Source organism: Wyeomyia smithii, chromosome 1 (genome assembly GCF_029784165.1).
Source record: "Wyeomyia smithii strain HCP4-BCI-WySm-NY-G18 chromosome 1, ASM2978416v1, whole genome shotgun sequence".
Classification (NCBI taxonomy): Eukaryota; Metazoa; Arthropoda; class Insecta; order Diptera; family Culicidae; genus Wyeomyia; species Wyeomyia smithii.
In genome coordinates this window covers 77,230,909-77,248,655 of record NC_073694.1, presented here as the reverse complement: position 1 = coordinate 77,248,655, position 17,747 = coordinate 77,230,909, and the positions used below count along the sequence as shown (strand labels likewise).

The 17,747-nt window shown below is 36.5% G+C and overlaps 1 protein-coding gene across 8 annotated transcripts in view; it reads right to left on the bottom strand.

The window, feature by feature from the left end:
• LOC129718679 (protein white) overlaps positions 1-17,747 on the bottom strand; it is a 57,690-nt gene that overhangs the window by 35,551 nt on the left and 4,392 nt on the right. For all 8 annotated transcript variants that reach the window (XM_055669695.1, XM_055669697.1, XM_055669703.1 and 5 more), the window contains one exon: positions 4,028-4,155. In XM_055669695.1, coding sequence (XP_055525670.1) covers positions 4,028-4,093 — 66 coding nt within the window. In that variant the 5' untranslated portion in view covers positions 4,094-4,155. The remainder of the gene's footprint in view (positions 1-4,027; positions 4,156-17,747) is intronic.

The following is a 17,747-nucleotide window of genomic DNA, read 5'->3' as shown; positions in this document are numbered from 1 at the left end:
GTATCGCATAGTCAAATAGACTAACGACCTTTTTGGGATTAGAATTCCATACCTGATATGGTAAGTTGAAAGGTAACGTCCGAAGAAGTAGTACCTTGCAAATGCAAGGGCTTCACTATGACAAAGCAGGTGAGCGGACGTTTCAACTGCAAGATTGCAGAAGCGGCAGTTATCTCATCTTGGTTATAGCAGGGTTTGGAGAGATAAACTGTAGCTTGTCCACAACCCTATGTATTGTTCCATCGGTTAGTTATTTCTAGCGTTTCCCATGATGTAAGTTCGCGCTTGTCGGCGGATTTGGAGATGCCCAGAAATGGCTCAGGTCCAATGAACTGCTGTGCTGATCCTTGCTTTACGAGGCAGTCAGCGTTTTCATTACCCTCGATGCCACAGTATTCAGGTACCCAGTATAGTAGAACTCGATTCTGCCGGGATAACTCTCGTAGTGCTGCGCTGCACTCCCAAACTAATTTGGACGCGCGTTTGGCGGACCTTAGTGCCAATAGTGCAGCTTGGCTGTCCGGGAATATGTCGATTTTCGCGTGCCTGTAATTACGTTTAAGACAATACAGTTTTAAGACAGAACAGTTTCCTTAACACCGGGCCCGTAGACTCCGGAGCCAGTGTTGGATCCTATTTTTGACCCATCTGTATAGAAACAAATGATGCCTGATGGAAGTGCAGGACCATCTCTACACACTTAGATTTTATTGCCGAGAACTCAACAGCTTATAAATTCAGCGAAATCCTCTACAACTTTTCGACAGAATTTTCAAGAACTTCGGCAAACAAAATGTAAATACAAAAAAATACATATCATGTAACGTCAAGATTGTTCTGAACCGCCATTCAGTCTGATACTGTAGTTACTAAGGATGTGAGTTCAAACTTCCTTAGAATGCAAAGATGACCAACCTAGTCGCTTTAGAATATTGCTTTATTTCGTTGAAGCCTTAGTGCACGAAGCTCCGCCTCTTTCTTTACATGTAGATGTAGAGGTCTTTCACCTTTGGCCATCACACGAGAGCGGCGTAATTCTTGGTCGTGCAATAGTTATGTAGGACCAAAAAGCCAATTGTGGTTTAAACCCCCAGGTTTTACTGAATAGTGTGCTGCAGGCCTAAATTGCCGTTGTAGCGTTTTTGACTACGTAGTGAATTTGAGCCGTCCAATTCAGCTTACTAACCAGAATAATCCCCAGGTGTTTCACTTATTTACAGAAGTTCAGTAAGACCCCATTCAGTGAGGTAGGAGACAGAGCGTATTTCCTCCGCTTGGTGAAGGGGACAATAACTGGGATTGATGTTTAGCTCCTCCTGAGTGCACCAACTCAGTGTAGTGTCTAATGTCTCCTGAAGTCGGTTCGACAATGTTGCGTCACATTTTCCGCGAATTCAGGACAATATCATCGGCATAGCCAACGATCCATAGCCAAGCTGGGTTAGCTTGTTTAATAACGCATCGACCACCAGGGACCAAAGCAAGGGGGAGAGGACTCCCTCTTGTGAGCAGCCTTTCGCCGCTGTGACCGTGATCGAAGCATTTTCCAATTCAGCTGTGATCCAGCTCATTGTAGTGTTGTCAACTCTACTATTTAAAAGAGCTGTATTGATTGAAGCATAGGATGTCGAAAGCACCTTCAATATCAAGAAATGCGCATAGCGCCGTCTCTTGATACATCGGCGACTTTTCGATACAAGTAACTATGTCACGAAGAGCAATGAAAAGAGCAGAATCGAGTCATTGGGCGTTGTACGCCTTGTCCTTGGACGCTGCTGCTTCGGTGTCTGCTGTTCGTTAATGCAAGTTGACCCAGGGAAGCGCGTGTTCATAAGAACCTGCAGTGATTCCCTAGGTGTTACGATAAGACTACCGTCCCCTCTTTTTAACTGCCCTAGACCATTGGTGTGGTCTACTGACATCGCTTTCTGGAATCGTGAGGCTTCTGGCAACGGTTGAATGCCCTCGCAGAACTTGATCCTACAAATTCTTTTTGCCTTGCGTAACTCAGTGTTGTACTTAGTGAGCGACGCTCTGTATTCATCCCAGTTGGATACGCTTATTGCCCTGTTGAACAAACGTCTGGCCTCACGGCGGAGGTTATTGAGCGTTTCGTTCCACCACGGCATGTTCCGACACACAAACCGTTCCTTTTAAAGACAGCTGGCCATGTAGGCGTTAGTGACCCTATGTTCAAGATCACGTGCAGCCATATCAAGTTCAGCGGGAGTGCGTATGTCGATTGAGCAGGGTGACCGGGAGTTAACTAAATGATCCTTATATAAGGACCAGTTAGTCTTCTTCGGGGTCCTAAATTTTTCCGTTTTCAAAGGATTGGCCTCGATGTCAAAAATGATATGTCGGTGATCTGACAAGCTTGGTTCGTCAGAGACATGCCAGTTTTTGACTTTCTCAGTGATGTTTGCGCTGCAGAAAGTGAGGTCGAGAACCTCGTCTCTTATGGCGTTTGTAAAGGCGGGGCTGTTCCCTATATTGTATGTATTGACCTCGTTGGAAGTAAGATATTCAAGAAGGTACTCACCCCTATTATTGGTATCCGAGCTGGCCCAAATCGTGTGGTGAGCGTTCGCATCGCAACCGATGATAAACGGCTATGCTTTGCAGTAACTCACGAGTGCGCAGACCTCGGGAGGCGGAATATCTTCCAGGTCCCCGGGGAGGTAAACGGGCTCTTGGGCTCTTACGGATGAAGTTATATTTCTAGTGACCAAGACGTTTTTATGCCTGGTCGTCTCAGTAAGTACTAACTTGCTTGATTTCACTGCACATAGAACAAAAAGCTCAAATCGACGTAATCTATACAGATTGACGTTTGATCATGAAATATTATTTTAGAAATCTTACGGTTTGGTGCATCACAGAGGTTTGTCGATTGGCTTGGCTCATACTTATGTGATAGAGTTTTACGAGAACTTTCTGCCGGGGTGACATTAGGCCACGGGGGTGAGATTAGGCCGAAACGGGAAATGTTTATATGTGAATTACTTGAGATTTCTAGAACCTCATGCCTTAAATTCAGATAGAATATAGATAATATTAGTGAACTGTTTAACTTAAATAATGTTTCAATGTACAGGGAGTAAAACACTGCAAACAACTTACTACTGCTCAAAACTTAACCTTCGGGAAAAAAGTTTCTGATATATGTTTTCCAAGATTTTTTTTTAAGGGGGGGATTTGTTAGTAGCTTAAGTATTTATGATAAATATTAGTAAATAATAAGTATGTGTGTCCAATCACAAATGGTGACTTCTCAACACTGTTAGAAATTTGTAATTTTAATTGTTAGGATTTGTTTGCTTTCGCAATTAGGACTTATCATTCGTAGGGATTTAAACCTACTTGTCAGAAAAGGGGAAGTAAACTTACAACTAACTTAATTGCTAACTTATTGGCTATAAAGAGAGCTTATCGTAGCAATTGAGGATTGCAACGATTTTTGTCGAAAATTGGTAATAATTTTATTTGACATAGTTTCTAATGGTACAACACCAGTAAGTCTATGTAATTCGAGTGTACCAAACCAAGGAGGACGCTTCATAATCATTTTTAGAATTTTATTCTGAATCCTTTGGAGCGTTTTCTTCCTTGTTGAACATTGTTTTCCCATATTTTTTAACCAACGGGAGCTTTGTAGCTTCAAAAATTACAGAGTCCGTCTCGACAAAGGGGAATCCGTAGGCTACGTAACCTTCGTAGAATTAGGTCATTTGATTATCAAAAAAAACCCCCACATTCAGTCCTACTTGTGTGCAAATTCATGTGGCTCTGCGGCATTGAGGTGAACTCCAGTCCCGCTTATTCATTATTCATAGTATGATTTCTGAAATCATATTAACTTTTAAAAGTTCCAGCATGATAGGTATATTTTGTTGTGTTTCAATGAGTAATTTATTATTATAATTGTTTATTAATTGTCATACATTGAGATACGTTGTACAACAGTATACGTTGTGTATAAGTTGATACTCAAGAAAAGTTTTTAAAGTGCTGGTGTATATCATACCCTTGTTGCGTTGTAATGCTTGCTCTCACTATCCGCATACTGGTGATCATCTGTATGAATTGTCATGATGCTGCTGGTTTATCGTTACAACTATTTATTTGCTATTGCTGCAGTTCACCTGGCAAACTCTGCAATGAAAAGTTAAAAAGAAAGAAAATGTTGTAACACAAGATTGCTGAGAAGAAGTACAAAAATTTTAGTTTATAGAGAAGAAATAGGGTAACGGGGGTATTTTGACCAGCTTTGGAAAGTGATCGCACAATGTATTAAAAACAAACACAATTTTTCAACATAAATACTTACTATATTATACCATTTTTAAGAGCTAAGTGTCTATTTTAACAAACATCGTTCAACAATGCAATATATTAAAAAATATCCTAGAAATATCAAAATTTCTACGAAGTATTGAAAACATATTTTGGTCCACCACATTTTTATTTTGGCGCACCTCTATATTTAGAGCCGTGTATGGAAATATTTCGGACTAATTATATTCAAGATCATCATCGGTATTTTTAGAGTAGAAATAGGAGGTTCGAAGAGGACATCCTTCTACTGTGAATTTTTGTAAATTTTAGGCATCTAAAAATGAAAAGATTGGGTTTGAATGCGGTTTGACAGGCATTCTCAGCAAACTGCATATCGTTGACTGTGATAAATTAAGGAGTGATTTCCTGTAAATTGTCACAAGCTGTTTCTTGTTTAGCGCGCAATGGCCGAATGGCTGTTAAAACTTGGCATGGCCAAAATATGTTCACTTTAGAAAAAGACAAACATATTTCGGCCATGCCTTAAACTACTATTTTAACTTTTTCCAACTTGTTAGAGTATACAAACTGTTTCTATGATATTTTATTGATGTAGCAACGAATTGTTTCAAAAACATACATAATTGTTACAATTGCTTCCGGACGTTGACTTGTATATTACCACTTCCTCTTGACTTTAGGTTGACTCAGCCATGACTTAGAATATGTATGAACTAATTCCAAAATAATGCTAACTAGAGTCAGTTTTTTGCTGAAAGTTATAGTGTACCGTCTGCCGGGGTGAGATTAAGCCACGGGGGTGAGATTGAGTCAAAACGGGAAATGTTTGTATGTTAAATTACTTAAGATTTCTAGAACCTATTACCGCAAATTCGATATTTTATTAAACGTGACATATTTATTCACAACTTCAAATGGAATATAGATAATATCAGTGAACTGTTTCACTTAAATAATGTTTCAAAGTACAGGGTGTAGAACATGCGCAAATAACGTTATCCAAAAATGTCCTAGGGAAACCAACCCGATCAAGAAACCACATCAACTTACTGCTCAGTTGGTACGTTAGGATGTCGTCTCCAATGTGTTGAGGAAATATTATGCATTGAACCTGTGTTGGCTCAGAAAATAATGTTTTTTTTTAAACTACACTTTTCGAGCCCTTTTGGGGTGAGATTGTGCCAAGCTATAATGAACGGTACAGTGTGCGGAATTCACATTCACGACAAAATTATATCAGTATACACCAAAATACTTGCATTGTTTACATAGAGTATGTTGTCTAGCTATGGTATTATTTAAAATAATGACTTTAAGCTTGAGAACAGTAAGGTAACAACTGATAGATGGAAATTTACAATGACTGATATTACTTATGGAATGTAACAAAATTTTCTACACCTATTCTATATAAACTGATGACTTTTAAAGAGAGTAAGGAGGGTTGTGGGTACGTTTCTAGCGGTTTTGAGATCTCCAATGAAATATACAGTGGTCAATGACACATAATAATTGAAACGAAAAGTCTTCTCAGGCTTTATGTCCTATCGTTTTTCCTTTCTAAGCTACCTGGAGACGCCACTATGAGTAAAAAGACTGTCTATAAGCCACGTTCTCATAACTGGTTACTCCAGATATCGATTTGATCCAGTACTACATTTCCATACATTTTTCTTTAATTCATATGAACCGTAGTTTCTGGTCAACCCCCTATAGCCCCTTAATAGTCCACGTTGTTTATGGTCGTCCCTATACTTATTGTTTTATTATGTTATTCATGTGAATTATTCGTAGATACACTACTGTACATTTAACAGGTATTAAATTCAACTTTTTGTTTTTGGCACAATCTCACCCCATAGAAGAGGTGAGATTAAGCCAAAGATCATTTAATTTCAGCAAAATTATAGTTTATTTCAACTTAACCATATTTGCGGCAGTCGTTAACTTAACATTTAGGTGTGCATTGACGTGATTTGGATCAAACTCATTGCCTAAATGTGTGCATTACAAGCTAAGGAACAAAAACGTATCCTTTTTTGGCACAATCTCACCCCGGCAGACGGTAGTATGATTCTAAGGTGTGTTATTTCAATGATGCATGCATAGTTTTTTTATATTCATTTAATTTTTCAGATAAAATGCGTGAAATGATAACGGGTGCGCCAAAAAAAAGTTACCCAAAAGCTCAAAAAAGTTGCCCTAAAAAATTAAACCTTTTCAACCATTCTTGTGAATTTTGGTACCTCTAGTAAATGCAGAAGTGTGTAAAAAGTTTGCAGAGTAATTGCTCGCCAGGTTCGTCAGCAAAATGATTGTGTGTATGAAGCATGTTTTCGTGATATTCCAGCCGATAAAACAGGAATGGAACCTGAAATCGTTGCATCAGTTGTGATAGTTTGAGGAGCAATATCCAACAGAGGAAAGTTGCCACTGCTATACATCGACAAGAGTTTGAAAATTAATAAAGAGTACTATCTACAACACGTCATCAAAAATGATTTGCTGCCTTGTACCGAGGAGAAGAAAGTTTCAGAAGGAATTCAGCGCATCGCGGTTAAATCAGACCGATGTCATGGCAACTGTTTCCTGAAGCCGCCGCCGATGATGATGAATTGTGAGTATGAGCGATTGTTGGTCTACTAGTGGGTCACCATTCCTGAAAATATCATTTTTGGGAATTTCCTTATAGTGGAGTAGTAGTCGAATAAGTGACCCACACACGTATATGAGGCAAATTATTGAAAAAATCGAATTTTCCCAGTTCGGCCGGCCAAGCGGAAAATTGTGAGTATGAGCGATTGTTGGTCTACTAGTGGGTCACCATTCCTACAAATATAATTTTTGGGAATTTCCTTATAGTGGAGTAGTAATCGAATAAGTGACCCACACACGTATATAAGGCAAATTATTGAAAAAATCGAATTTTCCCAGTTCGGCCGGCCTAGCGGAAAATTGTGAGTATGAGCGATTGTTTGTCTACTAGTGGGTCACCATTCCTGAAAATATCATTTTTGGGAATTTCCTTATAGTGGAGTAGTAATCGAATAAGTGACCCACACACGTATATAAGGCAAATTATTGAAAAAATCGAATTTTCCCAGTTCGGCCGGCCTAGCGGAAAATTGTGAGTATGAGCGATTGTTTGTCTACTAGTGGGTCACCATTCCTAAAAATATCATTTTTGGGAATTTCCTTATAGTGGAGTAGTAGTCGAATAAGTGACCCACACACGTATATAAGGCAAATTATTGAAAAAATCGAATTTTCCCAGTTCGGCCGGCCAAGCGGAAAATTGTAAGTATGAGCGATTGTTGGTCTACTAGTGGGTCACCATTCCTGAAAATATCATTGTTGGGAATTTCCTTATAGTGGAGTAGTAGTCGAATAAGTGACCCACACACGTATATAAGGCAAATTATTGAAAAAATCGAATTTTCTCAGTTCGGCCGGCCTAGCGGAAAATTGTGAGTATGAGCGATTGTTTGTCTACTAGTGGGTCACCATTCCTGAAAATATCATTTTTGGGAATTTCCTTATAGTGGAGTAGTAGTCGAATAAGTAACCCACACACGTATATAAGGCAAATTATTGAAAAAATCGAATTTTCCCAGAACGGCCGGCCTAGCGGAAAATTGTGAATATGAGCGATTGCTGGTCTACTAGTGGGTCACCATTTCTGAAAATATCATTTTTGGGAATTTCCTTATAGTGGAGTAGTAGTCGAATAAGTGACCCACACACGTATATAAGGCAAATCAGGCCGTTACAAATTTTATTTTCATTTTATGTCACCCCCCCCCCCCCCCCTTCAAAAATCTTGAATATTGGAAGGGGAAGAAAAAAAAGCTCAAACCGTTTTGTTCATTTCATTGGTTTTCCGCCAGCATAAATGCTTAATTTAGCAAAAAACAAGTCAGGTGACAGCGAGAGCATCGTCGAAAGGCAAGCGAAATAAATAATAATAATAATAATAAAGTGTTATTTTTCAACGTGTTTTTGAGTGCAAGTTACAAACGTCATAACTTGCACACAAACTTTGATCAATGATATTTCTTTTTGCCTTTCTCCTAGAAAGGTATAGCAATCACTGGAAAAACCAAAGGTATAAAAGTGGTCCCAATGGCCGAATGTCATATACCACTCGACCCCTTTTGACGAACTGAGCATTTTCTGTATGTATGTATGTATGTGTGTATGTGTGTGTGTGTGTATGTATGTATGTGCAACTTTTTTTTCTCACTCACTTTTCTTAGAGATGGCTGGACCGATTTTCATAAAATTAATTGCAAATGAAAGGTCTAGTTGCGACATAGGTTGCTATTGAATTTCATTGTAATCGGATTTTTAGTTTAGAGGTTATGTATCAAAATGTACAAATCACGAAACATCAATATCTCAGAAACCACACAACCGATTTTAATAAAATTGGTTTCAAATGATCGGGCTGTCTCCAGAACCCTTAACTTTTGAATTTCGTAATGATTGAACATATGGTTCAAAAGTTATGTAAAGAAAAGTTATCCTGAGGTTGTTTAAACTCACTCATTTTTCTCAGAGATGGCTGAACCGATTTTCACAAAATTAGTGTCAAATGAAAGGTCTAGTTGCCCTATAGGTTGCTATTGAATTTCATTGCAATCGGATTGTAACTTTGTCCGTTGTTCATGAACATGTGAAATCACATAATGAAAGTAAACATATTGACTTCCTCCTAACGATCACTGGCTAATTAAAAGGTAGAAAAGTGATCCAAATGGCCGAATGTCATATACTACTCGACTCAGTTAGACGAATCGAGCATTTTCTGCATATAAGCATGTATAGGTGTATATGTTTGTGTGTGGGTGTGTACGTGTGTATGTGCACCTTTTTTCGCACTCACTATTCTCAGAGATGGTCTGACCGAACAGATTTCAATGAAATTAATTGCAAATGAAAGGTCTAGTTGCTCTATAAGACCCTATTGAATTTTATTGTAATCTGATTTCTAGTTTAGAGGTTATGTATCAAAGTGTAAAAATCACGAAACATCAATATCTCGGAAACCACACATCTGATTTGATTAAAATTAGTTTCAAATGAACGGGCTACCTTAAAAACCCTTAACTTTTGAATTTTATGAAGATTGAACATGTGGTTCAGAAGTTATGGAAAGAAACGTGTTCTGGAGACTATTTAATTTCACTCATGTTTCTCAGAGATGGCTGGCCCGATTTTTATAAAATTAGTGTCATATGAAAGGTCTTGTTGCCCCATAAGACCCTAATGATTTTTTTTTACAAACGGATTATTACTTTGCCTGTTATGTTTAAAAATGTGAAACCCAGCTATGAAAAGAAACATATTCCAAGACAACTTACTTGGACTCACTCATATTTCTCAGAGATGGTTGACCCGATTTCCACAGAATTAGTATCAAATAAAAGGTCTACCTACCTCATAACACCCTATTGAATTTTGCAGTAATCGGACTGTAACTTCGTCTGTAATGTATCGAAATGTGAAAATCACGAAACTTCATTATCTTAGAAACTACACAACCGATTTGAACAATATTGATATCAGATGAACGGGCTAGTTAAGGGTTAACTGATGAATTATGATTGAACACGTGGTTTCAAAGTTTGGCTGCCCCATACGTTACCTTTTCATTTGATTGTAATCAAACCTAAGCAAGCGTTATGTTTTAATTTGTAAAACAACGAAAGTCTATTACCTCAAGTATTACACGACCTATTTGAACATAACTAGTGTCATACAAATGAGTCATCTCTCAAACTTACAAATAACAAATTTCATAACAATTTGATATGCTGTTTAAAAGTTTTAGAAAGAAAAGAAATTCAAAGACTATTCAACACTTTACCTGCTTCGATCAATATATATGGCCTCAACATGATTTAAATGTGGTATCGTACTATCTGAACGATCCCGGCATCGCTCGTGATTAAATTGTTCGAAATTAAGAGTCATTGCTTTTATTTCGCTGTTTCTTAAGTACTAACATTACGTCAAATTTCATATTTTATACTTTAATTACAACATCAATATTTTAGAACCCAAAGAGTGGATAAACATTTATTGGATTTAAGCATTCATGTAAATCTATTTTTACAAATAATAAGTTTAAATGAGAAAGGCTGAGTCTGACCGCTAGGTGGATTAATTTAGGTTTTTTCGTCTCGGTGTTATTTATTTTTTGCCACCCCCTCTGTTAACTTTGATAACCTTGGACATAAAAAGAATTCGAAATTTGTATCAGCCTTATTGAAAAAATCGAATTTTCCCAGTTCGGCCGGCCTAGCGGAATATTGTGAGTATGAGCGATTGTTGGTCTACTAGTGGGTCACCATTCCTGAAAATGGGAAAATTCGATTTTTTCAATAATTTGCCTTATATACGTGTGTGGGTTACTTATTCGACTACTACTCCACTATAAGGAAATTCCCAAAAATGATATTTTCAGGAATGGTGACCCACTAGTAGACCAACAATCGCTCATACTCACAATTTTCCGCTAGGCCGGCCGTTCTGGGAAAATTCGATTTTTTCAATAATTTGCCTTATATACGTGTGTGAGTCACTTATTCGACTACTACTCCACTATAAGGAAATTCCCAAAAATGATATTTTCAGGAATGGTGACCCACTAGTAGACCAACAATCGTTCATACTCACAATTTTCCGCTTGGCCGGCCGAACTGGGAAAATTCGATTTTTTCAATAATTTGCCTTATATACGTGTGTGGGTCACTTATTCGATTACTACTCCACTATAAGGAAATTCCCAAAAATGATATTTTCAGGAATGGTGATCCACTAGTAGACCAACAATCGCTCATACTCACAATTTTCCGCTTGGCCGGCCGAACTGGGAAAATTCGATTTTTTCAATAATTTGCCTTATATACGTGTGTGGGTCACTTATTCGACTACTACTCCACTATAAGGAAATTCCCAAAAATGATATTTTCAGGAATGGTGACCCACTAGTAGACCAACAATCGCTCATACTCACAATTTTCCGCTAGGCCGGCAGAACTGGGAAAATTCGATTTTTTCAATAATTTGCCTTATATACGTGTGTGGGTCACTTATTCGACTACTACTCCACTATAAGGAAATTCCCAAAAATGATATTTTCAGGAATGGTGACCCACTAGTAGACCAACAATCGCTCATATTCACAATTTTCCGCTAGGCCGGCCAAACTGGAAAAATTCGATTTTTTCAATAATTTGCCTTATATACGTGTGTGGGTCACTTATTCGATTACTACTCCACTATAAGGAAATTCCCAAAAATGATATTTTCAGGAATGGTGACCCACTAGTAGACCAACAATCGCTCATACTCACAATTTTCCGCTAGGCCGGCCGTTCTGGGAAAATTCGATTTTTTCAATAATTTGCCTTATATACGTATGTGGGTCACTTATTCGATTGCTACTCCACTATAAGGAAATTCTCAAAAATGATATTCTCAGGAATGGTGACCCACTAGTAGACCAACAATCGCTCATACTCACAATTTTCCGCTAGGCCGGCCGAACTGGGAAAATTCGATTTTTTCAATAATTTGCCTTATATACGTGTGTGGGTCACTTATTCGACTACTACTCCACTATAAGGAAATTCCCAACAATGATATTTTCAGGAATGGTGACCCACTAGTAGATCAACAATCGCTCATACTTACAATTTTCCGCTAGGCCGGCCGAACTGGGAAAATTCGATTTTTTCAATAATTTGCCTTATATACGTATGTGGGTCACTTATTCGATTACTACTCCACTATAAGGAAATTCCCAAAAATGATATTTTCAGGAATGGTGACCCACTAGTAGACCAACAATCGCTCATACTCACAATTTTCCGCTAGGCCGGCCGTTCTGGGAAAATTCGATTTTTTCAATAATTTGCCTTATATACGTGTGTGGGTCACTTATTCGATTACTACTCCACTATAAGGAAATTCCCAAAAATGATATTTTCAGGAATGGTGACCCACTAGTAGACCAACAATCGCTCATATTCACAATTCTCCGCTAGGCCGGCCGTTCTGGGAAAATTCGATTTTTTCAATAATTTGCCTTATATACGTATGTGGGTCACTTATTCGATTACTACTCCACTATAAGGAAATTCTCAAAAATGATATTCTCAGGAATGGTGACCCACTAGTAGACCAACAATCGCTCATACTCACAATTTTCCGCTAGGCCGGCCGAACTGGGAAATTTCGATTTTTTCAATAATTTGCCTTATATACGTGTGTGGGTCACTTATTCGACTACTACTCCACTATAAGGAAATTCCCAACAATGATATTTTCAGGAATGGTGACCCACTAGTAGACCAACAATCGCTCATACTTACAATTTTCCGCTAGGCCGGCCGAACTGGGAAAATTCGAGTTTTCTTCGATCTCGTTATATAACCATCAATGTTATTTTCTCCAATAGTACATATATCGCTTCGAGGTTTTTGGTCGCTGCTTGATAATACTTCTAAATGAGTGTGAAATTGATCTTTTCTATCGGTTTTTGAACGTTTTAAGTATAATTTTTGTTTCAGGAAAAATTAAATATTATTTTCTCTGCGTAACTTGAAAGCTCACTTGTTTGCAAGATCTTGCGCATTTCTCGCATTCAAGATCTTGCGCATTTAACCCGGGTATTCAGCGCCAACACAGAAGGCATTTGTTGTCTAGAAGTGATGCAACGAAAATTTACCGCGTTTTTAGTAGCACCTCTGAATGACCCGCATCCTCTCCCGATTTGAAACCATTCCTTTCACGATTCCATTACCGTTTTAATCGGTATGCTGGGGATTCTTGCTCAGGATTCTCTGCGTGTTAGTAAGGGATGCTTTACTCTGGACACTATTTGGTAAAAATCTGGGATAAAATGACGATCAAAGACGTGCCGCAATCAAGTGCAAGGGCGAAAGATTTGAATTGAACTGATCTAATAGTAACTTTACTACTTTACCATGATAATAAAAAAGAACAAGAGAAAAATTATTCATTTGTTTTTCAAATTCAGAGAAGTCTAAAAGTCGTCTCTTGACTACTTTTCTCTATCATTTGTCATAAGTTTAAAAAATATTGTTTCTTGTTTTTAAAGGAACTTTTTCAGTGTACGTTTAAACTTAATTTGTTTTAATTTATTTATTGACCGAAAATTCAGGCAATTTGTAGTTTTTGTGAAAAAAATATTATCAAGAGATAAGTTTTTTGAGATAATAAATTGTTATTATTTCTTTTAACTATTTTCCAAAAAAAATATTTATTTCAGAGTATATATTTGTAATCATCAATACCTTTTCAAAATAGCATTTTTAAATAGCTTCTCAAAAATGAGTCGAGTTCCAAAAAAATTAAACCAATAGCACAAAATAGCATTTTTTGCCCATAGAAACATCTATGCAAAGTTTCAGCCAAATAAGCCAAATAGTCGATTAAATTAATGCCTGTTTTTTATGGAATTGCACAGAATGCCAATTTTCATTGGATTCTGAGCGGGTGCTGCTTGTCTAGTTGGCGCGAAACCAGTCTGCTTTACCATATCAGAAAACGGAAACTTCCATATTTCTCGTTATAGCCGATTGGTATGTTATCATTTTGTTTATTAAACAATATTGCATTAAAACATTCAATGTTTTGCGTATCAGTTCTAAGCCTCGACCAATTCAAAAACAAACTGATAAGAGAACAGATTAATTTTACACAATGCGCCGCTTCATGTAGTATTTTGAACGTTTCATACACGCTATTGATGTGCAGTCTCAATTCATTCAAAGTTCCTAATACGAAAGCGTTCAATCAAATGAAAGATAAGGACCCCAAGTCCCAGTGAAGTGCGTAAAACATATTAGTGACTTCCCAATAATTCTCAACATGAAATCAGAAACATGTTCCGAAAAGTCTCGTGTACAAATAAGCCGTTGCGGAACAGCGTGGTCCTTAAATCATTTGTTACAAAAATGAGTTTTTTTTGCATAGGCGAGTAGATGCTCAAAAAGCTGCGCTTAGGAAATTATCAAAATCTCTAATAAAAACTAAAAAACAATTATTTCTTGTTAAAATTTTTGTCCGAAACATGGCCATTCTGTTTAGGAACAGTTGCACAATGGTCCAGAAACCACACTTAGGGGGAAATTCGGCTGTAGAGCTTTATAGCAATATTTTAGAGAGAAACTTTGTTCTACAAAGCCATTACATATGGTTAAGCGCTTTCTAGAAAAATTATCAAAAGTTAGGGTTTTATTTACTTTTTTATTTTAGTAGATAGAAGAAAAAGTTGCTCTACAATGTTATAACTCCGTTAATTTTGAGTAACTTTGTAGAAAAAAAGTTTTTTCTATCTTTGAAAATAACCGATTTGTATTAAACCACATTTTTCGCTCCAATTTTTTATTTCAATTTTCACCTTGGAACTGTCTTTGAACGACTTTCAAGGCTATTTAAGAGAAACAATTTGCAATGCTGACATCGTGAATATCTCAATTCTACTCAAAGTTATTAATGTTTTTCGTCAAAAAATATGCGTTTTACATTTCGGAATTGGTCACGCAAAGTGCTTCAATTGTGCTCAAAACTGCAGAAATGGATCTTTGTTGAAATAATCAAACCCGTATTTTTTCGTTGGGTTGTTAGGGTGACTAGCTACGAAATAGGGTGATCATAAATAACAACTTTATTCGATGTATTTTGTTTTTAAAAATTCATAACTTTTGAACTAGTAGATCGATTTTCGATTTTTTTGGAATTAAAGAAAATTATTTCTAGTTTTAAGAAAAAATACCAAAAAATAAATCGGTGTGGTTTTACATGCATAATATATGAAATTATTGAAATTTTTGTAATTGAATTTACTCAAATATAAAAAAAAACAACATATTTTCAAAAATTCCAATGTGCCCTTCAAATTGAGACCAAGAGATATTATTTATGTTTACCCCAAAAACAATGAAAAACGCATATTTTTTATGAAAAACAGTAATAGCTTTGAGTAGAATTGAGAAATTTACGATGTCAGCATTGCAAGTTGTTTCTTTTGAAAAGCCCTGAAAGTCGTTCAAAGTCAGCTTTAAGGTGAGATTTGAAATAAAAAAGTTAGAGCAAAAAATGTATTTTTTTTTCAATATGAATCGGTTATTTTCAAAGATAGAAAAAACTTTTTTCTACCAAGTTACTTGGAATTAACGTAGCTATAACATTGTAGAACAACTTTTCTTCTATCTAAAAAGAAAAAAAATTAGATACTTGATTTCAACGAAAATTTGGGTCACCATAACTTTTGATAATTTTTCAATAAGCGCTTTATCATATGTAACAACTTTGCAGAAGAAAGTTTTTTCGACACACCCCGAGCAGGAGTAAATATCATTATAGTGTCACAACCAGATATTGGAAATACACCTCATTTTGATCTTAACAAGGTTTACATAGTTGGTAAAATAACAAAAAATAGTACCAAAATGTTGTTTCTCCAAGATTATATGAACAACAAAGCTTGATGTTTCAATAACAAACCAATAATTTGCATTAAAAATCACGAAAATGACCGAATACATATTTTCAATTTATTGAACACTGAATGCATAACTGAATATATTATAAAAAATCAATAACGAACAATTTTTACTTAATAACTTACTTTTAATGAGATAGTTTAAAGTCAACTAAAATATCTTGTTGAAGGCATAGCGAGATATGATATCAAAATTTTATGATGTTTTCATATCCATGTTTGAAACGTGAATATCTGTTGAATAACACGAAAAGTCCTCATAGCTCAATATGTTATTGATGAGTTATGATTTTGTTATGCTCTCCTGCCCGGGACGTTTCGATTTTGACACTATTCGATTTTGGCACATGTGCTAAAAACGAACGGTTATGTTTAATAATATTTCGTAGTTCCCTCGTCTTGCCGCTAACTAACTTGAGCTCAACAGCCGCCAAAAGAATGGTATTGAATTCCTTCACGTTACCATCGCGGATGGCCGCAATTGGTCAACTTGTTACGAATGACCGTAACATGCTCCGGTAATATGATGGTCATGATCAAAGCAGTGCTTAGAACCGTGCCATTCCAATAATTATTCGAGTACCTAGTCATCATCAAGTGTGTAGATCGTCATAGGCCACATACGGACCTGTCCCGGTTGAACTCCGGACACTCTCAGATTATTGAACCAACACCCATCAAGCGACACATTTAACGACTATGAATCCAAAAGGTAAGGTGGTGGCATTATCTATTGCCTAAGTTACTTGAAAAGTGAAAAAAAAAATTGTTTTTGGCGTGTTGCCAAAAGTGAACTAAGTCTACATTCCTAATTAACTAAAAATGCTTCAAAACGATCCTGGAATCCAGAAAAAATAAAACAAATAAAAACAAAACCTAATTTAATTTTAATTCACAGCTTAGCTTAGAGGCACTTCCACCTCAGAGAGTTAAAAACAAAGTTTATAAAAAATAATTTTAAGGTATCTCCAAAAAACCTAATAGTACCTCGGTCAACAAGAATGAAATGATTATTATCTTATTTTATTCAAAATTCTTGAAAGGTCTTGAACATATCTAAAACCTTTACAAAAACACAGAGAGGCCACAAAAAAATGATTCCAAATTTATCATCTGCCCTATTCCCCCGGAAGGATCATTTCGAGGGAATACCACTAAAACACCCAATACCATAGAAATAGCCTGTGAAAGTAATTTTAGAAAATTTGACCAATTATTGTGAGATTCTTTTTAAATACTCATAAAATTCTAGTTTTGGAACATATCTCGGAAAACCGAATTCCCAAGAGAGAAAGAATTCTTTCGAGGCACCGCTAACGCTCATTTAAAAGTAGATCATTTACTTAATCTTTTGCCGTTGAAACTATTGAAATCGGATAAAAATTGCAAAAGATGCAAGAATTTTAATTTATGGGTACTCTGGTACCCCGTCGAGCACATAATGGTTAAAGCGAAAGATTTTGTATCCGAAGAATTATCATAACACGATACTCATTCAAGAATTCTAGTCCCATAGACAGGGCTTTCCTGAGGATTCTTTTTTCAGTATTCCTTTTCACTGACGCCCACGATTCCAATGTGAGGAATCCTAGGGAATCTATTGAAAACCTGTGTGTTCGTCCGGTTGACGTCCCGGGTAGAATTCATATAAATTCATTTAAATTCATATATATATATATATATATATATATATATATATATATATATATATATATATATATATATATATATATATATATATATATATATATATATATCCGGTCGAACACATACATTCGCATAGATTCCCTATGATTCCTCACATCGGAATCGTGGGCGTCCTTCTTAAGATATCCAGGAAAAAGAATCCTCAGGGATTTCCAGTATAAGGGACTAATATTCTTGAATGAGAATCGTGTTATGAGCAGCC